The sequence below is a fragment of the Anopheles maculipalpis genome, chromosome 2RL (assembly GCF_943734695.1).
Source record: "Anopheles maculipalpis chromosome 2RL, idAnoMacuDA_375_x, whole genome shotgun sequence".
Lineage (NCBI taxonomy): Eukaryota > Metazoa > Arthropoda > Insecta > Diptera > Culicidae > Anopheles > Anopheles maculipalpis.
Window position 1 is genome coordinate 98,555,294 of NC_064871.1, and position 27,672 is coordinate 98,582,965.

The following is a 27,672-nucleotide window of genomic DNA, read 5'->3' on the forward strand; positions in this document are numbered from 1 at the left end:
TCTAATGTATGAAGTGTTGTTTTGTTCGGGACTTGGGCGCAAACCAAAAGTAGAAATGATGTTCCTGAACATGCATATAAGTTCGAGTATTGATGTTATAAACCTAACAAGAGATGATGGCAAGTCGAATTGGTTGGTCGGAAGTGAAAAATTTCACTAAGTTCGGGACTTGGGTACAAACCAAAAGTAGAAATGATGTCCCTGAACATGCATATAAGTTTTGCACAAGCTACGTTTGACGTGCAGGTGACGTATGATGTTTTGTTGACCGTTTCTCAATTTTATACCTTTAGTTGTGACGCAGAAGTGAGCTGGTAAGCTGTTGAATGAGAATGAGCACACATGTCAAATTTATGGATATATTTGTACGATTCTCACTAACTTCTCTCTCTTAAACATACATTTAAACATTTGTATAATGCAATGTTTGGTGAATCCGTTTACATTTTAAACACTATTTGAATTGCAGTGAAAAACCTCAAATAATTAAGAAAGTTTGAGTTGTACAATTGGAAACAACGTATCGCGGCATGCTGCGATACGGTTGGAATGTAGGCGCTGCAATACCAATAACCGTTGGAGTTAGTTTTAGATTCAGCGTGTTACACGCACAAATGCATCTTGTTAAGAGAGTTACATTGTTGAGATTTTTGTGATGAAAGAAAAAGATATGACTAAAGCAATATGCATATTATAAACATGTGCAAGGAAATATGTGGTGAAGTTTTTATTTAATGTGTATGTGAGCGTGTGCGTGCGTAACCAAATATGTTATCCGACATCATCCATCAAATCCCGTATAGAAATCTAATAACCAGTGATACCAGCCTTACATTAGCCTTGCTGCAATACCGAGCCCATTTCTGCAAGAGTTAACTAGTTCACTAGGCTGAATGTGTGGCGCTTTGATAGTTTTAGGAAGCCCGAAATTGAGATTGCAATCTTGAAAGTATATTTAACGAATTTGCTGCCATATCATTTTAATTAATGTATTACTTATTATTAATAATGTACAAAAACAAATGTATTACTTACCTTCAGTCTTAAGTACCATGATTCATGATTTCATGTGATTGGTTTCTCTTTGCATGTTTGGTTTGCTAAATTATATGTGTTTGTTTTTTTGGTGGTAAATTTTATTTTGATTTAAATTTCATGATTATGATTTTCCTCTGGAGATTTTCATGGTAGTGTCCACATTGTAGCAGCTGGTTTAGGTTGGGTAAAAACTGCACATTTGAAGCTTATTTTCTTACATATGTATGATTTGGTTTGTAACCGGATGTAGTGTAGATTTGAATCCGATTTAATATGCTACTTTCCATTGACAGTCATGATGATTGAATTCGACGCATCGAAAGTTGTACATTGTGTGAATTGACGCCGCTCAACGAAAAACTAGAATATAACGATGAAATTAAAAATTGCTGTTTGGAACAAAACCAAGGGTTAATAAAAGGATAAGTTTTTCTAGGACTTAATTGCAGCTCGACCCTGCCCGTGTCAAGAAATTGTAAAAATGAACCATGTATCGTGGAAGAACAAAAAGTCATGAATAACTTACATAGTAATGAGAGCAAGCTGAAATACGTGCGAATTTTAGAAAATGTGTCAATCCATCAAAATTCGTTTTGTTCTGACTCCACGTCAGAGAAAACGAAAACATCATAGAATTGTGATTAGAAATAATACAAGCAAAAAGTGCAACCAGAACACAAGTGATGAAGTGTAAAAGTGTAAAGTCATGACGGCATAGTTTTATGAGATATGTGACAGAATCCATCATGCAATGATGGCACCGATGTAAAAAGATTATTATATGTGTTTCGCACATGAAAGGTCGTGAAATGAATAATTAGTTGTTAAACATAAAAAACACAATTGTTGCATCAACCTAATCACGATGAGGGACACATTTCTGTTGAAAACTCTCGTTGCGCCTGATGAATATTGCAATGGATGTGACTTGAGCGCTGTTTTAAATTACGAGCGTGAGCTGAGGAATCAGTGGGTATCCCAGAGTTTATATTGTTCATACCACCATCACATTCGAAAATACCCTCGGTTGAATGATATCATTATAAACAGTGCTTCTGTTACTCGTGCCGGTAACTGCAATAACAATAGCAACATGATTAACAATTACTTAAAAAATGATCATAAGAAGGAAAGGAAGAGTGATAGTGGTAGCTGCGTAGCAAATAATAGTCGTTGCAGCATTGTGCATTGCTTTGCGAAAGAGTACCTTCGAGGCGTGAGGCGGCACAGTCGCACTAGCTTGTGGAAGCGATGGCGCTGGAAAAGAATGTCTGCCATTGGAAGGGCACTCTTTTTCTTATATGTTATCACAATAAGCACAAACGTTGCAGCAACGCAAGGAGCGGATTCTTTGCTGAACACACATCGGATGGGAAGCACAGCATCGCCAAAGGAAGAGGCCGTTATAGTGAGTTCCGGGGAAGGTAGGTTGATATGAAAATCGTTATTACTTGCACTGTTCGTTGTGAATGATTCGATTGATGGAGATTTTTTTTTACATCTGTTTGATAACATAATGCAAATGTTTTTATGTTTATGATTTTAATACGATCTTATTTTGCTGTAGTTTGTTCGAGCGTTGATGTGCGTAATACACCTCTCCATTTGGAACGGTTAAGAAAATGTCGAGTGGTGGAGGGCTTCGTACAGATTATGCTGATTGACAAGTATGGCAACGACAGTTTCGACAATTACACCTTTCCATTGCTTACGGAAATTACGGGATATCTGCTGTTGTTTCGTGTTAATGGGTTGCAAACTCTGGGCCAACTTTTCCCGAATCTGACTGTCATCAGAGGTAGCGAGCTTGCTAATAACTATGCACTTGTAGTTTACGAATTGATGCATATAAAGGTAAGTTTACATTTATGCTGTAATTGAGAAAAGGTAGAAGAAAAGGGACCATGAGGGTTTTAATTTTTTTTCAGTATTAAAAGCGCGTATCTACTCTTTGGATATTACTATTATCAAAATTATGTTCGTCACACATTTTACAGTTTTGAATTTTCAAAAAATTAATGTTTAAACAATTTGGGCCCTCACGAAATTATCAAAAAACAATATCACTTTCCAAATGTTCATGTTCAACTGGAAAATAATATACAAACAACCAGTTCTTCAATAAAAGAATTTTACAAAAACTAAAGGTGGTAGAGTAGACAGCGGCGCCGATCTTCGTCTAGCAGGACCGGAATTCTTATCCCATTCGGGGCGTTTCCCTCGTAGTTCAGGACTGACCATCCAACTACGTGATATCAGCTAGTTTTACTAAGCCAATCGTTGGTCGACGTGACCTAGCAGATCGTTTAGCCAACCAAAAGATCAAGAATCACTAGAAAAATAATTATAAGAGCTGCCTATCCGCGTTCTATTAACGCTTATGCAAAAAAAAAAATGTTTTTCTACTATCGTTTTAGGAACTGGGCCTTACTTCATTAATCGACATCCAGCGGGGAGGCGTGCGTATTGAGAAAAATCCCAACTTATGTCATGCAGATACAATTGATTGGAAGGCGATAGCACCTGAAGGAGAGAATTGGATAAAGGTAATACGTAACAGCTCGTCCACACGAGAGCTTTTCCACTTGCACAGAAACACATGTAGTTAAGCTTCTTGTTGTAGAGCTTGTATACGCGCAGTATAAATGTATAAATGCGAGCGTATCCATTAATTATGCGTTGCCTACCGTAGAGCAAAGTTTATAGAATTACCGAAACATTGTAAATTAAAACGCATTGCCAAAATATACAGATTTCAGGTTTTAAAGTTGCTGCTCGACTATTTGAAGCGTCAACTTTTTAATTTGATGTTTACAAACGTGGCGAAAAAACACGAGGTATGTGAGGTATATGTTTATACTTGACAAAATTTGGATAAATATTATCAATGTGAAAATTAAAAAAAAATTTTTTTTATTCATAAAGGACGGCCAAGGCCTTATTGCTTAAAATTAAAAATAACATATTGGATGTAAAAGTACATTTTTGATAAATATTCATCGTTGACTTAATTGGAACAAATATTTTCGATTGGATCAAAAATTGCAGAGAGCGTCCAACTTAGTGTTAGCACACTCGGGACTAGGAAGATTCGAAGATTCAATTGGGCTTTTATCTGAATCGAGCCGATTGGTATTCTATCTGACATGGCCTAATGTGTACAGGTGTTTGTATTTAAAGTGTTGTGTTGCTTGTATGAACGAATGTTTTTTTTTATCTGTGTCAAATTGTCTTTAGCTAGTAAGTATAATTTTTGGGTGAAAAGCGAGCTTACTGTGTGTTTCAGTGCACATCACGGCAAATAATCGATGTTGACCTCTCGCACCGAAATAGGAAATTCCGACTGATGGTGAGAGATGGTAAAGGAATAGCCCAACGAGAACTGCAGTCCACCAACAACGAAACGCTTGAGTTTTTGGTTATGAGAGGAACTAGTTTATTTGGGGATACCTTTCCGTAGCTCCCTTTTGTACACTGTGCTTCTTTAGCGATACACAAACCCAGTTTTCCGGAATAGTTTTAAACTAAAAAAAACCTTGTCCTATCCTAACTTAACTAATCTTAAATTTTATTCCTAATTAATCTTAGTTTTTCATCGAACTATAATTCCTATTATAATTACAACCCTAACTTTTCCTTTGCAATTCAACTCTCTCTCTCTTTCTCTTTCTCTCTCTCTTTCTTTTTCTCTTCACAAAGGCTTTTTTTGTTGGCGCCAATTCTAATTATACTCGCGCTTAAGCTTTCTTGCTTCTGCAAGCGCAAACAATTCTTCTCGCTAATCGCTCTGCTCTGCTGTTTTTTTTTTTAAATCTAGGCTAATCAAGATGCAAATGAATGCACAACTTGTCCGAGCAATGTTACAATTTCGCTTCCAAATGGGATGACTCAGACAATCATATGTCCATCGCGAGAGGTAAATCGACTGATTCACAATGATAAACCAAGCCATCTATGCTGGTCATCCAACCACTGCCAACAAAGTATGTTCTGAATTATTACATTAGAAAAAATGGATTCAGTTAACTTATTTTATATTTTTCCTCAGAATGTCCTGCAAACTGTCCGAAATCATGCACAAAAACAGGTGAATGCTGCAACACATCCTGTCTTGGTCAGTGCAGCGGTGGAAACCATTCGCATTGCATGGTGTGTCGGAATTACTATTATATTCACAATAATCACACCCGGTGTGTGGACAAATGTCCAGATCATATGTTCCTGTTCAGCGATAGTCGGTGCTTAACGGAAGAAGAATGCTATAAATTGTACAAGCCACTGCAGCGTGTAGCAGATATTACCGAAGATCATCCGTATGTGCCTGCTCAGGGTGAATGTCGTCTCGATTGTCCTGTCGGGTACACCCTGACAACTGCCCCTGGTACTCAACGGCTAACCTGTGTTCCATGTAAGGGTCCATGTCGCAGTGAATGCAAGGCCATGGTTATTGAAAGCATATCGCAGATACAACAATTGCGCGGGTGCACCATCATTCAAGGATCTCTTTCAATTCGATTACGGCAACTTGGAGGAGGTATGTGTTACAATTCCAAAATTTTTACCGAAGGAATTACGAATTTAAAAATGATATGAATAATTTTTTTTTGTCCATCAACGTTATTGTGTAGAAAATGTCGTGCGTGAATTGGAGAAAGTTCTTTATTCGATCGAAGAAATTTACGGCTATCTCTTAATTGTTCGTTCTTATGCTCTGATGTCGCTGGGATTCTTCAGAAATCTTAAAATCATTCATGGTACTGTGTTAAATGCAAAGTAAGTAAATACTGTTACCAGGCATGCTGCTGATAGTCGCGAAGTTATGAAAATATGGTAATTATCGACTTCTATTTGCAGCCTCTCGTTGAGCGTTATTGATAACCAGAACCTTCAAGAACTTTGGAATCAAAATGTTACCATTAAACGTGGCAATGTTCGTTTCAATGACAATCCAATGTTATGCGTGAAGAAAATTATTTCTCTTAAAAGTCATTTCGGAGAAGGTGTGGGCATTGAAAATGAAGAACAATTAAACAAAACTAACGGGGTTCGAGTAGCTTGTGAAATTAAGAAGCTTAGAACAAAGCCGACCAAAATTTCATTAGACTCAGTCATTATTCAATGGGACTCATTTAAAGACTTGCCAGATATGCGGCAATTGCTCGGATACGTCGTATACTATATAGAGGCACCGCACGAAAACGTTACCTTCTATGATGGACGCGATGCATGCAACTCACAGGGATGGCGTGTTGACGACGTGGCTAACATGCAGGAATTAGATCAGGCCACTCACATTCTTACACGTTTACAACCTTTTACACAGTACGCATATTATGTTAAAACATATACATTGTCTTCGGAGAATCTAGGTGGGCAAACGGATATTACTTACTTTCGAACATTACCGGGCACCCCAAGAATAGTACGAGATTTACATGTTTACATAGAAAATAATACGCTGGTAAGTAGCAGCAGCATGGTAATGATATGCGATAATGAATAGAATTATCGATTTGAAAAGTCTTCGTTTGATGTATCTTTGTAATTATCTTATCAACTATAGATTGTTTCATGGCAAGAACCGACCAAAATGTACGGGAAACTATCAGCATATAAAATAGGCGCTACTTTAAACGACGAGAAAAATGACATGATTAGACAACGCAATTACTGTCATGATGGTAAGCTGTACAGTGTTTGTCATTCTCAAAACAGACAACAATCAGATAATATTGTTTTATCTTTCTCACAGAAATTGAAAAACCTGAATCAAAGCCAAACATTCCTGTAGAAAGTACATCAATCGCTACTACAGCTTCGCCAGTTAAAGATAATCAAAATCAATGCTCAAAGGAAGAGTGTGTGGCCTACTGTTCAGCTTCGGGCATATCGGAATCAGAGAGCGGATTAAAGATAGATGTGAATGAGGTGGAGATGTCAATAGGGTTTGAGGATTGGCTGCATAATTATGTTTACATAAAGTGGGTATATTTTTAGAACAATTAAGCAATTTGGCACATTGTGACGGCATGTCATGAAAACAGTAACATTATAATTTGTGTATTGCAGAAATCCAAAATCCAGTCGAAAACGGAGGGAAGATAGTAATAACAGCCGAACTGTTCCAGCTGGGAACAACTCTATTATATTTCCATCTAATAGAGCGAACGCCCCAAGAATAGCTTCAAATTATGAGAGCAGTAAAGAACCTAACGAAGAATACTATCGCACACTAGGAGAAACAACCAATCAAACACGAATAACATTTCCCTTATCATATTTTAAACATTTTGCCCTTTACAACTTTCGAGTTCTCGCTTGCCGTGAGCATGCGACAAAGGTACCTGGAGTATTGGTACAAGATACGGCAGACCCTTGTGGCTCAGAAGTTCTATTTATATATAGGACACCAACAAAACTAGATGCAGACGATATACCTATAGATTCTATCGAACTTGATGATCAGTCTAACCATACGCAACGTGTAATTCGAGTGCGGTGGAAGGGTCCTTCGAAGCCAAATGGGGCATTGGTATCGTACTCGATAAAGTATCATCGAACTGATCTAGACTCAGTGCAACCTACGGTGCGATGTGTCACTGTGGATGTACACACTTTGCTTGGGTATGCATTACTAACAAAGCTAGATGCAGGAAACTATAGCATACGTATAATGGCCACAACGACCGCAGGCAATGGTCCGTATTCTCCACCGAAGTTTCTGAGCTTGGAGAAGCGTGAGTCAGATACACCAACTGTAGGATGGTTGATAACTATTGGGGCTGTATCAGTGTTGCTCGTATCGCTGATAATAATTGGTGTCTGCTATGTTATGAACAAATATAAGCAAATGTCAAATATGCGGCTGTTTGCGCAGGTTAATCCTGACTATGCAGGAGTTACATACAAGGTAGATGAATGGGAAGTACCTCGTGATCACATAATCCAACTAGAAGAACTAGGTCAAGGTTCGTTCGGTATGGTGTACAAAGGTATCATGACGAAACTGGGGAATGATACAAACGTACCTTGTGCCATCAAGACTGTCACGGAGAACGCTACCGAGCGGGAGCGCGATAGTTTTCTCATTGAGGCAACGATTATGAAAGAATTTCATACACATCATGTTGTTAGACTCTATGGTGTTGTTTCTGTTGGCCAACCGACGCTAGTTATCATGGAGCTGATGGCGAATGGCGATCTGAAAAGCTACCTTCGGCGTCATCGGCCGGACTACGAAAATGGTGAAGAATCGTCACCACAGCCTCCAACACTGAAACAGATTTACCAAATGGCAATCGAAATTGCGGATGGTATGGCTTACCTTGCGGCGAAAAAATTTGTCCATCGTGACTTAGCTGCTCGAAACTGTATGGTAGCTGAGGATCTAACTGTGAAAATAGGTGATTTTGGTATGACACGCGATATATACGAAACTGACTATTATAGAAAAGGTACAAAAGGATTTTTACCTGTACGATGGATGGCTCCAGAGAGTCTAAAAGATGGTATGTTTTCGAGTAGCAGCGATGTATTCAGTTATGGAGTTGTTCTGTGGGAGATGGCCACCCTTGCCTCGCAACCGTATCAGGTACATGATTTAAGCAAAATATCGTGAACGGGCATTCTAGAACACTGGCACTTGTGCTGACTGTTTATGTCATTCTTCTTTATATTTTTGTCTCTATAGGGATTAACAAATGACCAAGTATTGCGATACGTTATAGATGGTGGTGTCATGGAACGTCCTGAGAATTGTCCCGATAAGCTCTACGAGCTGATGCGAATATGTTGGCAACATCGGGCTACAGCGCGACCTTCCTTCGTGGACATTATTCGAATGCTATTGCCGGATGCAAATGATCATTTCAAAATGGTATCCTTCTTTTACTCTCCAGATGCCATTGATAGTTCTGTTCAGCCAGGTAATCTACCAGCAAAGTTTATAATTATGTTGAATAATATGTATTCGTTTAATTTTTTCCTTTATTATAGCATTGTTGGATGATGTTACAGAACCATTACGAGCGCATGAGGACGGTTTCGATGAGGATGAAGATTATCCTTATTCAATTGAAGGAACCGATAGTCGGTTAATGCAGAATAATGGGCCCAAACCTGATATTCGGTCGCCTCACTCCCCGCAAAGGTGAACAAAATCTTTAGGTGCATAAGGCTGAAGTAAGTAGAGTGTATTATACGGACCGAGCAATTTTCTATTATTTAATTGTAATAATTACAATAACGCTCATATGGTCTACCAATATATAGTTACATTATAAAGTTTTAAATTTATGGATACCGTGAACAAATAAGCTATCAAAAATACGTAGAAAATGAAGGAGGATAAGTAAATTGATAGAAGGGGCGGCATAATGAAATATATACTTTTATTAGAAATCCTTTGTGTCTGACGAAGTTGGTACTAATACGGTACAACCATCGTTGTACCAGTTAAATAAGCATTGCTTTATTACAAGTATATTCGATCCACAATGAGTCGGACAATTCGTTGCTTTCATCAGGACAACGATTCTAGAAGATTCTTGCGCCTGCCTTTCGAATTGCCTACTACGGAGGTAGTGCTACTGATTCATGATATATTGTAAATTTCATGCCCGGTGGTGTCATCTTGGTGGTGTCACATGCAACAGGTTGAACAGGATGAAGATTCGAATATTTAGCAGCATTGCACACATATGCAACTATGTTGGTATGAAACTATTGCGATAACTGTGAAACAATTGTTGCTAGTCCGGTTTGAAATACAATTCTGAAGTCTGACGGTATTGCGAGCGAAAAGAACAAAAAAAAAGCAAACGAATGCCACCAAATACTAAGCCAAGGGTTCATAAAACTCTTATACCATTAACCTCACGGCTCCTGGTGTTGTATGATTCAATATTATTGAATCCTTTGTTACCAGCTCCCCATCCAGGATTCAATACAGACTATTATGAAATCCTTGGAAAGCCGCACAACGCAATTCCTACTAATGTTTCGAATTCTTTGCGTAAGTAACGAATGTGAAAGCTTGTTAAAAAAGAAAAAAAAATAGATTTTTTCTTGTGCTATTTTTAATTTTGAATTCAAAATTTCTAAATTATTTGTAAAGGTAAAGTTATTTGCCATATAGCATTGTTTAGAAGTCCTTACTAAATATGCTTAGGCACAGCATTTTAGTTCCATATAAATGTTTTCTTTTACATCAGTATATTTTTAATGTGTGTTGAATTAAGGAATAGAATGGAAATTATTTTGATTTTTATTGATGGGGTTTAAGCAAGTTTAGTTTCTTTCCATTTTTGTTTTGGCAACAGAGTCGTTTTATTTACAGTGTTTTTTTGTACGAAATTACCATAACAATCCAACCCAATAGAGTATAACATATGCCAATTAAAATAGATAATTCTTAGTTATATTCGTGAGTCTTAATTACCTGATTTTTTCGCGAACATGAAGAAATGCACTTACAGCCAAGTTAATATAACACATACAAATTAGTACATAATTCTCGCTTAAGCATCAAAGAATATTATAAATGAACTATCTGACAGCAGTACTTTGCTTGTCGCTCGGATCCTGATGGTAAAGCAAGTAAGGTTAAAATGTAAGATATAGGTTATAATTTAAGTTATGAAAAATACTTTATATGGAACATGCAAAGGTAACGGTGCTTACAATTGACCGATAATTATGTAAATGTATCTTTTTGGTGGTTAAATTGTCAAACGTAAAATATCACTACAAGTGTGCAAACTGGAGGCTTTTAGCAATATATTCGAAAATATGAAGCAGAATTCAACACTGAGTTTAACATAAAAAGTTATTCCTTTGAAAAAAAAACTGAAAACTTTTTGACTGATAATTCAAGACAACAGGAGGAAAAACCTAGAGAAATAGCTAATACATTATTACATTTATTAAATTGAAGTTTCCATCAGCATAAATTCAGTTGAGAAATATTGTTTGTTAAAATGATAGTTGCTACGTACAAGCGAATTGAAAGAAGTGTAATGAATGGGTATTTCATCGCAAAACGCTAGTATCGCTAAAAGCTCTAGTAGCAGAAGATACATCAAGAACAAATTAGACAAAACGACAAAAGTAAAAAAGAATTAGTCTGCTGTCATGGGCTGTAGTGGGCTCACATGACACTACGAATTTAAATTTAACAACTCTCTTAGTATTAGTTGTATTCATTAAAAGCAAATGGAATTCTTCAACTGTTGAATTTGCTAGACATGCAAAACAGATAAAGTAACTAATCAAATAAGCGAAGTGTTATGGTAAAAGCAAATAGAACCAAAAGATAGATGAAAAAAGAAGGAAAGCAGTAGAATTGCCAATTTCCTTTGTACATCTTAAATGAAAGAAAGTATATCAACAAAACACAGTTCCTTAGCTGCAAAGCTAAATAAACAACAGTGCCACCGTGTACTAACAATTTTACACTGTTAAGCTTCGCCATTTTCAAGACAAAATTCGAGTTCAAATAATCATGATCCTATTGCTTTGTGTACAGTATATGAGTGATTATTTTTAAAATTCCTTAGACACACTAGCTGTAATGTAGTCGAAATTAGACAAAAATTAATGAAACAGAGTAAATTTGAAAGATTGTTTAAGGCACAGTAAAAATGATCCAGAAATCTTGCTGCGAAATAATCCGGTGAATTATATCAGTTACAAATTAAATATGCCCTTCGAAAGCTCTCATATTCTTATATCTTTCCGTTTAATGGAGCAGGCAAACTGGATAATGCAGGAAAAACCAAAAGAATGTAAATGGAATTTAATTATAAGGCAGTTTTATAATTTATTTGAGAGAAGCCAAAAATCGTTCGTTAGCAATTTGTTTTCCAGTCAAGCGTGTTAGAAATAAGTAATATTGCGATTGATTCTTGTTATTTAAAATATGTTTTTGAATAGAAGTAAAAGAATGTTTTCGCGTATTGTATATGAGGAAGTAAAAATGGTAACGAAATATCGAGTATATTACTCAAAATAGGAGCTAATTAAATATGGTACTATCTTTAGGTAACATGAACATCAACGTTCGATAAATACAATATTCATTTTATTATTTTATTAACATCGCAAGTGGTTTAAATCGAACAGAAAGAGATGAAAATCAATTTAGAAACATCCAGCATTAACATACATACACAAATACTTTATAACATTCAACACAAAACCGCGTCGGAAGATTGTCAAACATATTGTAAAAAATACGCCGGTTTGAAATGAGGATACAACACAGCATTGTAAGTAAATGTCGTAGATTATCTTTAGTAATTAATTTAGTTATCGTGAAAGTAAATGATGTACATAGGAAGCTTAAATCAGAATTTAAATTCATACGGCGATATATTAAGGTAGGATAGGCGTTTTTTGTTACACAGAAAAGGAGATGGTACAATAAAATAATGTTTGTACCACAGAAGAGAACGCAGAAATGACTTTACACAAAAGTGATGCGTGTTTTATTTAAACCCTTCTTTGGATGTAGTTTATTGATAGAAACAGTACGTAAAAAACTCCCATCTTTTGACCAACCTTCCATTCCGTTTTCGGAATATAACAGCTACAATAGAGTGCAATTGAAATACAGTTAAAAGTGTAATGAAGTGTTTTGATGGTACAGAATTCGTCTTTACTGCCTCGTGTTATGTATTGCCATTGCATGTATGTGATTTATTTTGTTATCATTCTAATTTTCATTCAGATTGCCTACTTGCCAATCCAATGAGCAGTATTACAAATAGTTTGTTAACAAATGTGGCAGAATTATTTGGGCTTAAAAAATGCACCTATAGAGAGTACATACAGTGCGCAACAGAACAATGAGGCAACTAGTTTTTTGAGAATAACTGGAAAAGTTGAAGTGATAGGTAAAAGCTATTTTCTGCAAAATTGTAGAGAATAAAAAAAAACATACACTCATATTTTTTACTGATATGTTTGAAAATTGTTTAAAATATTACATCTATGAAGCCACTTACTATAATAAATTTTGAATGCAAATCTTCCTTTTCAAATTCGATAAAAAAATAGTAAAGTAGTAAAAAAGGCTTCCGGACTTTGAGGTTTTAAGCACAATTTCGTATGTTTTGCTTTTCATTTGTTTTTTAGCTTTTGGTCGCAAAACACACACACACACACACACACACACACACACACACACACACACACACACACACACACTGAACATATGTTTAAGTGTACTGTCGATTCGATGATCTGTTATTGAAATTCGCGTTCATTGGCGCAATTTAGCAATCATCATTTACATGCAGTTACATGTTACATTTAGTTACAATACGGTGAGTAACAACTTCCAAGTACAAGCATACAGATTTACAACTGGTTTGACACATAATGTTCTGTCTCTTTCCTCTCTCTCTTTGTCAACACTAAAATTCTTCGTTGAGCGTTGTGCGACTATAGAATGCACGTGAATAAGCGGCCGAGCTTCCATGACCAAACAATCCAAAGCATCCTCGTCTATATACACACCAAATAGCGACAGTGAATGGAATCGCTAAGAGTACGCCGATTAATAGCCCTAGCAGCATTGCCCCATCATTTGAAGGATTATTACCAGCCCCGTCAGGGCATCGCATGTGCGTGTTCTTGTGCTCTAAATCCACCATTGACAAACCGGCCATCTGTGGTGGACTGTTGCAGCTGTGAGGAGCAGAGTTTGAAGAAATTGTAAAACAAAAATAATAAAATCTGTTTTATAGTTTATGTAATCATAACATAATATAACATAATACATAATAACTTACTCGATATTATTGAGGATCGCTGGTGTTATCCGTTCGATGATAGGTAGTAGTGAAAGCAGAACCCACCGGTTATTGCAATCACAAGCCCATGGGTTAACGCGAATGTCAATCACCTCCATCGATTCCCACTGAACTAGTAATTGTGCGTCTAGGTAGGAAATGTTATTGTTGTGTAAATACAAACGCTTGATCGGTGGCCAGTCAAAACGCTCGGGATTATCAGTGTCATTGCGCAGAAAGGCTTGTCCATGAATGTAGTTCAGATGTGGATTATTCGTAATATGTATTTCCTGCAACGCCACCAGTCCACTGAAAGCTCCACGTCCTATTACTCTAAGCTGAGTCATATAGGATAAGCTGAGGAAAGTGAGCTGCTTCAAGGTTGGAAATTCACTAGTGCATAATGGGTAAACAATTATCAATTTGAGGATTATGGTCGATCAAGCTGACAGGATATTATTTGAAAAACTTACGTGCCCACTACGATCGACCGGATTGGATTTTCATCAACACTGAGCCATTTTAGACCCTTAGCGTAGACCAATGCTGGTGGTACCTCTTGTAGAAGATTTCCGGTGAGGTTCAGATATTGCAGTCGTTGAGGTGTATGAAAGAGATACTTTGGAATTTCTTCTAGCTCCATATAGCTTAAATCCAAACTGACAAGACGATCGATACTGGCTATGGCGATTTCAGACTGTTGATCAATTACCTTGAATGGATTTAGGTCCAAACTAAGCTCTTCTAGAGCCGGTAGGCTTTCGAATAAGTCCTGGTTCAATGAGTGTAATTCATTTGCGCTGAGTCGCAGGACACTCAACTGCTTCATCGGTAGATAATCTATTGTAGAATAATGTCCAACAAATATGTCTGGGGTAAGTGATTCACTTTTAAGCCGATTGTGTGACAAATCTAAGACCCGTAGCAACGTTAAATTCTTAAAACACATGCTTTCGATTGTAGCAATCTCGTTGTGGCTTAAATCTAAAAGAGTAACGTTCATTGGCGGGAACCGTGTAACTTGTTTCAAGCCTGTGGATACAAGAAGCACTGATTTGACATCAAATCCGCTCATGCTCAACGTTTGCCAGTCATCTGGGGAAAATTGTGCATCAATCCTTTTGCTGCTGCAATCAAACATGCCAATATCTTTATTGCATGTGCATTTTTCGCATAGTTTAGACGGTTGCAATACAGAAGCTGTCGTTTGTGCAGAATTTTGAGTAGAAGTGCTGGCAATTGTCGTGGACTGAAAAAATGAAAAAAATTAGGGAATAATTTTTTACGAGAACATTTGTACGTACATTGATGATGGTATGCTCATAAAAAAAATGCGATTAAGCTAATAGGTAAATAATAGTGTATTCTCTCGTGTGGACGCGCCTTTACATATTTTTACATAGATTTATTATTCTACAACATGATGTGAATAAGTCTAATAAGCCAATATGTGACCGCAATGATCTAAAAGGTTATAATCGTAAAATACCTTTAATTGGGCTAAAAGTGTGTATGTGTGTTTCTTGTTTCGTGCCTAAACATCAAACTCAGAACTTCAATTTCGTTATCTTTTCGATAAGCACGTTTTCGCACCTCATGTGTTCAAAGATTTCATCAGAGCTGGGAACTTCTAAAGCCGTTTAAGTTATTGTATTAATCTGTAAATTTGTAAAAAGGGCTGAAACCTATGAACTTACACCAATCTTTTTTTTCGTAAATGAATGCAGACGCTTTTGGGATTAATGAAGCGTGAAGTAAATTAAATTAAACTAAAATGAAATAAATTAAATTAAATTAAATCAAACAACTTTGCATTAGGTATATTTTGCATATTAAGTATATTTTTGTGATGCATTATCACTAATCATGTATGACTTTTCAAAAGCGTATTCGAAGGATGGCTATAATTTACCTGTTCAACAGCATCGACTGCAAATACAACACCGGAAGTAAACGCTTGAATTAAAGTAGTTGTAGCTAGCAGAAACAACCGACGAGAAAAATTTTTCTGTCGCACAAATGATCGCATTTTCACTCCTTTGTATGTTGCTATTAATTTTACTAAGGTCAGGCTTATCACTGTTAGAGATGCACAAGACACACCCTAATAGAGGTAAATACAAACTGTGGAAGTAATTGTAGCCAGAACGAACGAACAAACTTTTTATTTTAATTACTTTCTTCTACAATTAGTTATTATTGTTTTCACTTTTAGCAGCAGTATTTGCTTTCAATAGAAACATAAAAGTTTCCCCGATCTTGTTCGTTTTTTTTTTAACTGGAATGTAGTTGTTAAATTACATGAGACCAGTGTTAGCACGTCTGGAATGAAGCCGTATTTTACTTTGCGTCACATCGAACATCGTATCGCATCGGCACATCGTATCTCCGTAGATAACGCTTGTACCTCACATACCTTCAAACATCCTTTTCATTTGTTTTTGCCTCTTACTCTAACTTATAAGCTTTCGTTATTTTCCTTTCAGCTCAGCAGTAATTACTATCTTATCTAAAAAAAAAAAATACGGAAAAAAACATCCGATAGATAAGCTTCGCCAGATTTTGTGAGTTGCCTAGCTTGAATGTAAGAATCATTTATGACGTTCAAACTTGCTTATAAATTCATTTGATTAAAATGGATGTTTAATATACAAACAAAAGGAAATTGCATTAAAATTTATCATTCGTCAATCCGATAAGACTAAAATATAAATAAAATAAAATTTATCATTTATCTTTATCATTATCACAGCAGTGTTTCTTAATGCCGTCAAGTTGCTGCCGTATTGTGTGGTTAAACCACACAATACGAAATCGATTGCGTGAGCCTACACGTCGTGTTGTCTCAAGGCCAACCACGTTTCAACACTAAACACGCCCGCTAATGCCTCAGTAGAAGAATCTAGTCAATTTTTTGAATATAACCTTAAAAAATTAGCTTCAGATTCCTTCTACAAACTTTATTTTTGCTAGGTGGTTGGTAGTAAAGCGTTGATACTGGCGAACGTTTATCCTGTACTTTCAAATAATTATGCATAATTTGTTTCTAGTTTAATCAATCAACGGTAGATTGGTAACAAATTTCAGAGATCTTTTCACGCACAGTTAGCATGCTATCTCGCGATCAACAAAGAAAGACTGTGCGAAGAATGATTGCCGCCCCATTCACCTGTCCTTGGCGTTGGGGGGTTTACCTTTACATTTAAATTCAGTATATGGAACATTGAGGAGAAATGTGAACATTTCGTGTGACACTTGAAGAAACATATTTTATCGAAACCTCAAATTACAGATTAATATTATTTTTCTGTATAAAGAGTTGGAACGTCGTGTTACTGATGAATAAAAAATATATAGATAATATAGGTTTACTTTAGACAGAGTTTTTTTAAGGTTTAATAAGATTTAAGAATTTTTTATCTGCAACAGTTGCTTTCAATGAAATTATGTATGTTTTATTGTGTTTCATTATTGTGATATAAAATATTTTAAACCGTACGGTTTTTGATTTTTTAAAGCCGGTTTTTGTGTGTGTTTTTTTTAAATCGCGAGGTAAATTTTTTCAAATTTTAAACTTTAATAATTTTGTTAATATGATGACAGGATAAGAAATCTTGTACATTCTCGCATGCGTAACATTTGGAAAAGCTTTAAACATCGTCTATGGGTTTTAATTGCAAATTTGTCGGTATAGACACAAAAAACTAACGCTTTTTTTTCACTGTAACTATGTTTTCCAAGTCTGTCTAGCCTTGACACACCGAGTTAGACTAAGTTTTTATTGGGTTTGGGAGTCGCTCTTGCTGTTGCGGAGTAGAATTCGCCGATCATCCCGCATTGAAATCGATGCGCAACTGGTCGAGCTTGAACTGTCGCTACTGGACTGCTTGGAATACAATGTGTGCAAGCAACATAGTCGAACCACAACTGTAGAACCAGACTGAGGGGTCGCGGAGAGTCGCGACGCAAAGAACTTTCCTTTTCAGTAAGTCAGCACATCTAATGTGATAGAGCGAACAATTTCGGTTCTGAGAACCGGCAAACAAAAAAGGTTTCCAACTGACAGAACAACTTTCGAAGTTCTGGACAAAAATAAAATATGAAAACGAAAGGAACGGTTAAGAACATAACACGGGATGAAGGAAAGCAAAAAATGAGCATCTATGCAATCCAGTAAAAGGTAAAACCCGGTAAAATAGGCAACCGTTCGATTCGGTCAATATGGATCCGATCAGTTGGTGTCCAGAGTAATGAGCAATGCTCCTTCGATATCGACAGAGGGATGTGGAACGTGAAGATAAGGCCACTATCGAGCCATACGCCTAACTCCATGACCAACGAATGGTTGGTCAGGACTTGGTCCAGCACAAAAAGTGTTTCGATAGCTTTGTATAGGTTGACCTCTTTATTGTTACTGACTTAATTCATTCATTTCTAAACATAAATTCATTGTAATTCATCCTGCTCTACAAACTCTCCTGATTCCCATGTACAATAGTACACAAAATTGCTTCACATTTCACAGGACAAAGAGTGTTTAAATTATTTACATTTTTCTTAGCATGTTACTATGTTGTTTCCTAACAGATTTTTAGATTAGAAAAAAAGATTACTGATACATTTTGGGATTATTCCTTACATGTTATCCACAATGCCTGCAACATACACTAGAATATAGTATGTTGATATTTTTGGATATAATATACGTCTGCTCAATCTTAACGTTTGGCGCAGTCATTGGTAATGGTTTTAATATTGAATTTCAAAATGGTATATTAACATTGAACATACACAATACATGCAACTGTAAAGTAGAAGGTAAATATTTCAATAATGCTTTTTAATGTGATGTTTTGAAATGCATCACCTAACAAACATGTTATTTTTATTTATTTATTTATAATTAATAATGACGGTCCAGTGCCGTATTGTTCCGCTTGTGTTGAACAAATCCTATAATCATATTGATAAGGCATTTCCTCCTTATTCCTTGCCTTATCCCGGGCATACTTGGTTTCAAACAAGTTATTTTTAAACATGAATAGAAATATTGTTACTAGTTGTTGTAGATGCTTTTCGTAATGTAATCATTCACTCTTTTTATGTTTCATTATTTCATTAGCCTAAAAATAGACCCTTCTTTCATCGATTTCTTTATCACTGCACATCTATTTTTTCCAGCGACGATTTCTTCAAGTGACGAATAAAAATGGCTATAATGTGTGACGCACATGTAATAAAATATTTATCACAATATAACTTTTGATGGCAAACCATCTATCCGTTATGATTGTTTCGATCATAGCAAAAATGATTATTAGATTGATTATTCGTCGTCGCTAAACTTTGCAAACGCAAAACTGCGTTAGTATTCGTTACAGTATGCGTACAAAAGTAAAATATGTTTAAAAATAACATGTTTGTTAAGTGATGCATTTCAAAACATTTCATTAAAAAGGAGTATTGTAATATTTATCTTCTACCTATTTATCTTCTATTCATGCAATTAGCATGAATTGTGCATGTTCAATGTTAATATATGTATTATTTGGATATTCAATATTAAAATGATTATCAATGACTGCACCAGACTGCAGGTGCATGATAATATTATATCCAAAAATATTCACACACAATATTCTAATGTATGTTGCATGCAGGAGTTTGTCATTATCTAGTAAATATCAGCATAGTGAATGTAGTGAATTGTATCGTTTGTGAACGCTCTTGTAAAACTTTAGCCTAGTTGTAAGTAACACATCCTGCTTCCAATTATTAAGAAATTAGATCAATAACTGATATTTATTCTATTTAGAACTTAGACGTTATTTGGTTCTCTTGCAAGTCTTCATTGCTTCGTAGTCTAGCATGTTTGTGAGTTCCATATCGCTCTCTCGCATCGTTAAAAATTGGCACTCATTTACGCAACTGCGCACCTCAGCCGAACTAAAACCCGGCCTCAGAAAGTGCGTCGAGGGATGCACATAAAATGTGTTCTAGCAAAAGGCAACTAACAAACAAGCTCTCGTTTGAACGAACCTTCAAAACATTTCAGTCTGGCAGAAACAGTGTTTGGCTTCTAACGTGTCCATATTGTTCTTCGTAATTTTTATACCCTATGGTATATAATTGCAGCGATAGCGTGTGTTAAATTGTGATGCATATGAATAACAACATGTGAACTTGAATACAATTACATATACAAAGTGAAAAAAGTGCTTGAACGCTCCGATAGAATAAAAGCCATGCCGTATGGTGAAATATTCTATTAAATACAATACTGCAGCATTTATTGTATCACTGCAAAAAAGTTTGCCTAGCTAGAAAATGACACGTTATTGGAAATCATGAACGAAACATATGTTATGTTCTTAGTGGTTAAAAATAATAATTTTATGTGCTTTATTAAACTTGTTTCAAAAAGCAATGGCTGCACAGTAAATTGCAAAATTTATTTCAACCATAAATACAAAAGCAGGGAACTTAACTGGCTCGTGGCTGATATCAAATACTTGTTGTTTTATATCACACCAACGAAGTTGTTTGGGTTCTGCTTGAAGGGATAGGGCATGATTACCATTAAGAGTAAAAGAAGAAATTTTACATGCTGAGAATGCAATGTTGAGAACTTGTTGAAACCTGATGCTAGTTCCATATATCGGTAAGTATTCTATGGTTAACTAGAGGTTTAACAAATACCTTTTCATCTAAGAAATATTAAAATAGGGAATCCTAATTCTATTCCTTGCTGCTAGTCGTGTCGATTATTGTTAATAGGGGCAAAAATTTAAGGGGAGGGTAATAAATGCAACCGAAGAATGCAAGACACAGCAGACTTTTATGAGGAGCAATCTGGTGTTGCTTTAAATAAAATATACGTCAAGCTCGTCATGATGATGATCTACGAAACGCTATTTATAAATCGTGTAGGCGTTTCTTTAGACCTTCTGATCTTAGACAAAATTCAGAATGTTGCAATAAATAATGCAGAAATACATTTAAATTTAAATAGAGTTAAACGTTACTAGGGGTGTTAAAAAGCACATTTTTTATTTACAGATGAATTATTCTTCGAACGCCAGAACAGCGACTTGCATGAAATAATCAGTTATAATTCGTTGCGCATGTTTAGTGATTATCATTAAGTGTCTGATATGGTAAGCGCAGGAAGCAGCGAAACTCCAATTATTCCAATGGAGGCTCTAAATACGGTTCAAACTCATAGCTATATCAATGAATCCCTATCTCCTCAGTCAAACTATCAAATTACAGTATCAAGTTCTAATAACTATGATGCATCTCCGTACAACTCTAGTTCCTTTAACGCTACCTATATTGAAAAATATAATAACGACGCATCAAACAGTTACTATAATTGTGATACATTTCAAGGAAACACAACGTACTTGAATGTATCTTGTGAAACTATTCTCAACTACAGCATTCCGTTGTATGGATACTGCATTCCTATCCTACTGCTCGTTACACTCGCAGCAAATTCATTGATAACCATAATTCTTAAAAAGAGAACCATGGCTTCACCGACGAATTTTATCCTTATGGGTGAGTAAAGCATATATTTTACGTTATATAAATAAATCATTATTAAATATATTGTTAGCTACCAAATTCTATTCGACCTGCTTTACTATCTATCCTGCAAATTCATAAAGGCAAAGAACGAAACAAGTTATTGATCTTTTAATTGAAAAGCTGTATTGCCAGATTGTATCATGAAACAACCGGCTTCATTATCTATTTACAACTGTTACTGACACTAACTAAAAAAACAAACTCTCACCATTCTTTGAAACGTATATGTATTTGGTGTTCATTTTTATAGACAGAATAATGCCATTCACCTCATTCACCTTAGGCTGTGCTCTGCCAACCATCGAACAAAACAAGTTCTATGGGGTGCACTAACAACTGCCAGTTGTTTTATGGGAGTGTCATTCAAGATGCCAAAAATACGCACATAATTTTTGTAGCCAATTTTGTTTTGGTTGTCCATGAAACTGATCCAATAGACTTGGAAGTAACTAGCACACCATTTATTGCAATCAAACGATCGATGCCAGTAAAAAATGCTGCTTTTTTAAACTTTCACGACCGACATAGATACAGTACAGGTGAGGGATATCGAACATGCCCTACAAAAACAAATTTATTTGGGCATTTTCTTGTTCGAGGATGTTTTGCCGAGCACCTCTATGTAAATCGATGGAGTTGTTCGTGTTCGATGGTTGCCAGAGCACAACCTTAATAGTGGTAGAAATATTTTTTCTTCCTGAACCAATACTAAACATGTTTTGACTAATTGCAGCAATGGCTATCTGCGACATGTTTACACTTCTTTTTCCGGCTCCTGGTTTAATTTACATGTACACATTTGGCAATCATTACAAGCCACTTGCTCCTGTAATAGCTTGTTACGTGTGGAATGCACTAAATGAAGTAAGTATTAATATAAATTCCATAAAAATCTTATAAATCCATAAACCCACATACACATAATTACTTTTCTTATACATTTGTTCCTTATAAATGTTTACAATATACATTATTTTCCATCAACATTATGATAGATAGGGGCGGCCCGGTGGTGCAGGCGATAAGGGCGCCGGTCTTCACAAGGCAGGACCGGGTTTCAAATCCCATCCAGACCGTCCCCCCGTAGTGAGGATTGACTATCCAACTACGTGGTATCGGAGCGTCTAGTAAGCCATCTGATGGCGGGCATGACCTTGAGGGTCGTTAAGCCAAGAAGAAGAAGATTATGATAGTATTTTATGTAAAAAAGTTTCGAGTGTCTTATTCCCACAATTGTTTTTCCTATTGTATTTTTATCAGATGTTGACTGGCAATACGGAGGCAGTGTGATAAATGTAAAAAAAAACTATCACATTTTTACATATTGATTTGCCTTTTGCACAGAATGATTAGCATCACTTTGTATAGTGAATAAAAAGTCTTTATATTAATAACGTCCATCACGAGAGGCGTATGTAGTCTCTGATACTCAAAGCTTCTGTAATCAATGAAAAAATGAAAAAGCGGCCATCATGCCTCCGGTGTTTATAATAATTTATATAATTTTTAATGATCATGAAGGCGGCCCAGAGGAATAGGCGACAGCGGCGTCGGTCTTCAAACGGCAGGACTTGTTTAAATCCCATCCGAACCGCCCCCCGTAGTGAGGACTGACTATCCAACTACGTGGTATCGGAGCGTCTAGTAAGCCCTTCGATGACCGGCGTGATCTTAAAGGTCGTTAAGCCAAGATAAAGAAGAAGAAGAAGAAGAAGAAGAAGAAGAAGAAGAAGAAGGTTCATGAATTGTCTTAGGGAAAATCTAATCAAAAGAGCGCCCAAAATTTGTACTTATTATTACTACTTTAAAATCAAGAAATTTAAAATGGGTTCAAACAATTAAGAAAGCTGCTATCGTTAGCGTTATTTATAATATAAAAACCTTTGTTTTGTTGTGTAATTTTTTGTAGATTTTACCTGCAATGTGTCACACAGCATCAGTTTGGCTTACATTAGCCTTAGCAGTACAAAGGTAAGTATTGTTATGCTCTTTAAATTGACATGAATTTACCCTTATAATTTCTTAATGGAACATTTTTTGTTACAGGTATATTTACGTTTGTCATGCTCCTGCCGCTCGAACTTGGTGTACTATTCCTAGAATAAAGAAATACATTACTTATATATGTGTTGCAGCATTGTTACATCAAAGTAGCAGATTTATTGACCGGTACGTAGTTCATGCATAGGCAGTAGCGAATTTAGACTTTCTGAGGCCCTAAGCTAAACAAATTTTGGGGCACATTCGTGGATGACTGTAATTTAACATCCTGTGACCAGGGACCAACTCGTATTGAAGGCCGTTGTATGGCGTCATTTCGATTCACAACCTGAAGCTCCACGCGCTCGCGCAAACCTCTTGTAGCAAGAACCGTCTCTGTGCTTAGAGAGCACTTTAAAGTTCAGATTAAATGAAGGCTGCGCCCATGATAGATTGATCTTCAAAAAAACAACCTTAGAATCAAATTTGGGCTGTGGACCGAATCGACTTACTCGATCGTTGCGGAAAGATCGCCGCGCGAAAGCACTCTTTTCGTGGCACATTTGTACTCAGTTTTATCCAAGTAGTTGGTAACGTAGAACTGTTTTTTTTTCTACATGAACTGATTACTTTTGATTGTTTTTATAGCTAATCTATTTATTTCTTTTTTTTTTCGTAACATGGAAATGAATGTAAAAAATCTGATAAATTGAATTTAATAGTCTTTTTTTAATTGTAGTAAATTAAAAAAAATCTCTTCTGCTTTTGAAGTTTAATTTAATGGACTCTTAAATTAATCTCTTTTAATGGACTAATTAATGACTAAACAAGTAATTAGTACATTAAAAGAGATTAATTTAAGAGTCCATTAAACGAGATGTTCCCAAATTTATAATAAATGCACCAGAGCCTACTATGATCTACTCCTTTTTTCTTAACGACCTACTAGGTCACGCCGGCCAACGAATGACTTACTAGATTTCTTGATACCGCGCAGTTTAATAGTCAGTCGTCACTACTGGGTATACGCTCCATAAAAATTATCAATAATTTAAAAAAAATATAGTTAATGTAAGATAATTTTTAATTTTTCGCTGGAAAAATTTAATACAGTTTTTTTTCCATAATTAACGGGATTTTTTTCCATTTACATTCACATCTTTTCTATTTTCTTCCAGGTCGTACACACTCACAACCATAGAATGGAACGGTCAATTAACGAACGTTTGTCACGTTGAAACGGCCAAATGGATACAGGAATATACTAGCGAAGACATATACTATACCGCTTATTTTTCCTTTCGTATATTGTTTGTTCATTTGATACCTTGTGCTAGTCTTGTAACTCTGAATGTTCTACTTTTTAGTGCAATGAAGCAAGCTCAACAGAAAAGGGAACGACTTTTCCAAGAAAATAAAAAACGTGAAAGTAAACGAGTGCGCGATTCTAACTGCACACTTATGTTGATCGTTGTGGTTACAGTATTCTTGGTAGTAGAAATACCATTAGGAATTATAACTGCACTACATATTATTTCATCTCTCATGTTCGAGTTTCTTGATTATTACATAGTTAACCTATTTATTTTATTTGCAAATTTTTTCCTTATAGCTAGTTACCCTATTAATTTTGCTATTTATTGTGGAATGTCACGCCAGTTTCGTGAGGCATTCAAAGAAATTTTTTTCAAGTCAAAATCTTTAATTAAAATAAATAACGAATTTAATTCGTCTAAATACACTTTAGTAAGTGGGCCAAAAACATTTACAAATGAATCAGTTATTTAGGCACTGGACCGTCATTATTAATTATAAATAAATGAATCAGTTATTTAAACAAATGAATTAAATTGAGCTTCAAGAAGCTACAAATGAGTATGATTTCAAAGCGACAATTTTGAATATTTATATATTTGTTTGTGATTAATTGAAATATGATACTGACAAATAATAATGAATAATAACGGAATATATAGCAAAACAATGTTATGTTGAAATATTCATTAAAAGCAAGGATCGCTATACATGTTCAGGAATGCACTAGTAATAAAGGAACATGATCGAACACTATTAATGTACAAGAAACTACATTTATTTAATGTAACTGAATACAATGATGATTTTCATTGAATATAACTGTTGTAATCCACCTAGTCGGCTCCTCGACGACTGAAAGAAATAAACATTCGTATTCTAGAATATAATAGGAGGTACAATGCATCAAGCGAAATTAAAAACAACACGTTACTTTCTATATTGTACAGTACACTATACTTCTACACAAGAAACATTAGTGGATATAAGAAACACTCACCTAACTGGGCGCGCCCACTGCGGTCCAGAAGAGCGTATTTGGTCGGGTTTCAACTCCACGGGTTTTCGTACCGGGCTCAAGGTAGCCTTTGACCTTTGACACACTTGTTTGTGGAACATTGACGCTCCATCCACAGTCCGAAACTGAATTATGATCATGAAAGTACGAAACCTTCAAACTGTCCTAAAGCTTACTTTTCAAATAGAAAATGAGATGAATATCAAAAAAGAACGAAACGGAATGAAAGTAGTGGAACGGATCGAAAGTATCCGAACGGTACGAAAGTATCGGAACGGATCAAAACAAAAGTATCGGAAAGGAACGATCAAGAAAAGGAACGGAACTATTTTGCTCGAACCGGAACGGCCAACACTAGCATCTAGCTCTCTACGCTGGTAACACCCGCCACTGGCAAGAAGAAGAATGTAAGACAGTCGTTTATGGTTTTTTTCTTTCGTCATATCTGTGAATAGTTAAATTATATGACTGGGATTGTTATTTTGCTTCATATTGAACAGAATAGCTTGGCCATACTTTATTTGTATCGGTAATATCGTTAAATTGAAGTGAAATCATAAAACTAATATACTAATATAATATATAATATACTATATATTTGTACTATAAACCTAACAAAATAATGTAATACCGGCTAACTAGACTGCGATTGGAGCAGCTCTGCAGCGAAGAAACACGCCACTGTACATTCAGGCGTTGCTGCGGAACTACTTCATGAATCGCACGCTCCATTACGAGACGGACGAAGGATTGTTCTCGCTACCAGTGACGGCAGGTGTTCCGCAGGATTCGGTTCTAGGGTCAACACTGTGGAACGTCATGTACGACGTCCTTCTACGTCTGGAGCTGTCCGGGAAGTGTGCGGACATTATCGGATTTGCGGATGATGTGGCTTTCACCCTTATCGGAAGAGACCCACAGGAAATCAGCACCTACCATGCTACGAGGAACCTGGAGATGATCGAGCGTTGGATAGACGGAGTGGGTCTGCAGTTGGCCCATCAAAAGACCGGCTACATGATCTTCTGCACACATCACAACCCGCAAGTAGGTCAACTACAGGCAGGGGGACACACGATCATTTCCACGGAATCGCTCAAGTACCTCGGCGTCGAGCTCTGCCGCAAGCAGTACTACGGCCGGCATCTGGAGAAGGTTTGCACCAAGGCGACGCGTATCGCAAATATCCTTGACCGCTCTGATGCCGAACAAGTGTGGCCCCAAAAGCAGCAGAAGGAGAGCCCTGGTCAACGTTGGGAATAGCATTGTTCGTTACGCGGCACCATCGTGGGGACGGACACTTCTACAGAGAGACAGCCATCGCACCACCGATCAGAAGACACACCGCACAGGAGTACTTCGAGTAGCCAGAGCCTTCCAGACGGTTTCCTACGATGCAGCTTGCGTGGTCGCAAGTACTATCCCGCTAGTCCTCCTCCTAGAGGAGGATATTCGCTGCCATGACGATAAGATAGCGAGGCGATGTACTGGACCAGACATACGAAAGCGTCGCAGAGAGGAGACCATGGAACGCTGGCAACAACAGTGGACAGCCGGAGCAGAGCAGCAGGGATTGCCGGGGATGAAGACGAGGTAACTTATCCCGGATATTATGTCCTGGGTAAATCGCAAGCACGGAGAAATTGATTTTTATCTCTCTCAACTCTTTACAGGGTATGGGATTCTCCGGAGCTACTTCGTCGAGAAAGGCATCCTCGACGGCTCGCCAAACTGCCCGGTGTGTGAACACGACGTGGAAGATGTCGACCACGTAATGTTCCACTGTCCACGGTTTGCTCGGACCTAACAAGAGATGCAGCAGCAGGGCCACACCCGCCTGACGATGGACAATCTGGCGGCGGAAATGTGTGCCAACCGCGACACATGGGAAGCAGTCCGGACTGCCGCTCGGACCATCTTCAGAAGCCTCCAAGT

The 27,672-nt window shown here is 36.6% G+C and overlaps 1 protein-coding gene across 1 annotated transcript; it reads left to right on the forward strand.

Annotated features, from left to right (window-relative positions):
• The first annotated feature begins 1,903 nt into the window (after nucleotides 1-1,903).
• Nucleotides 1,904-25,193, forward strand: LOC126568735 (insulin-like receptor). Its single transcript, XM_050225250.1, is given in 17 exon segments — nucleotides 1,904-2,462; nucleotides 2,606-2,892; nucleotides 3,456-3,584; nucleotides 4,856-5,021; nucleotides 5,087-5,572; nucleotides 5,667-5,811; nucleotides 5,893-6,499; nucleotides 6,602-6,719; nucleotides 6,791-7,019; nucleotides 7,108-8,629; nucleotides 8,729-8,967; nucleotides 9,032-9,204; nucleotides 20,892-21,395; nucleotides 22,159-22,289; nucleotides 23,335-23,396; nucleotides 23,472-23,594; nucleotides 24,584-25,193. Coding segments are annotated over 17 exon segments (6,090 nt in total).
• The last annotated feature ends 2,479 nt before the right edge of the window (nucleotides 25,194-27,672 follow it).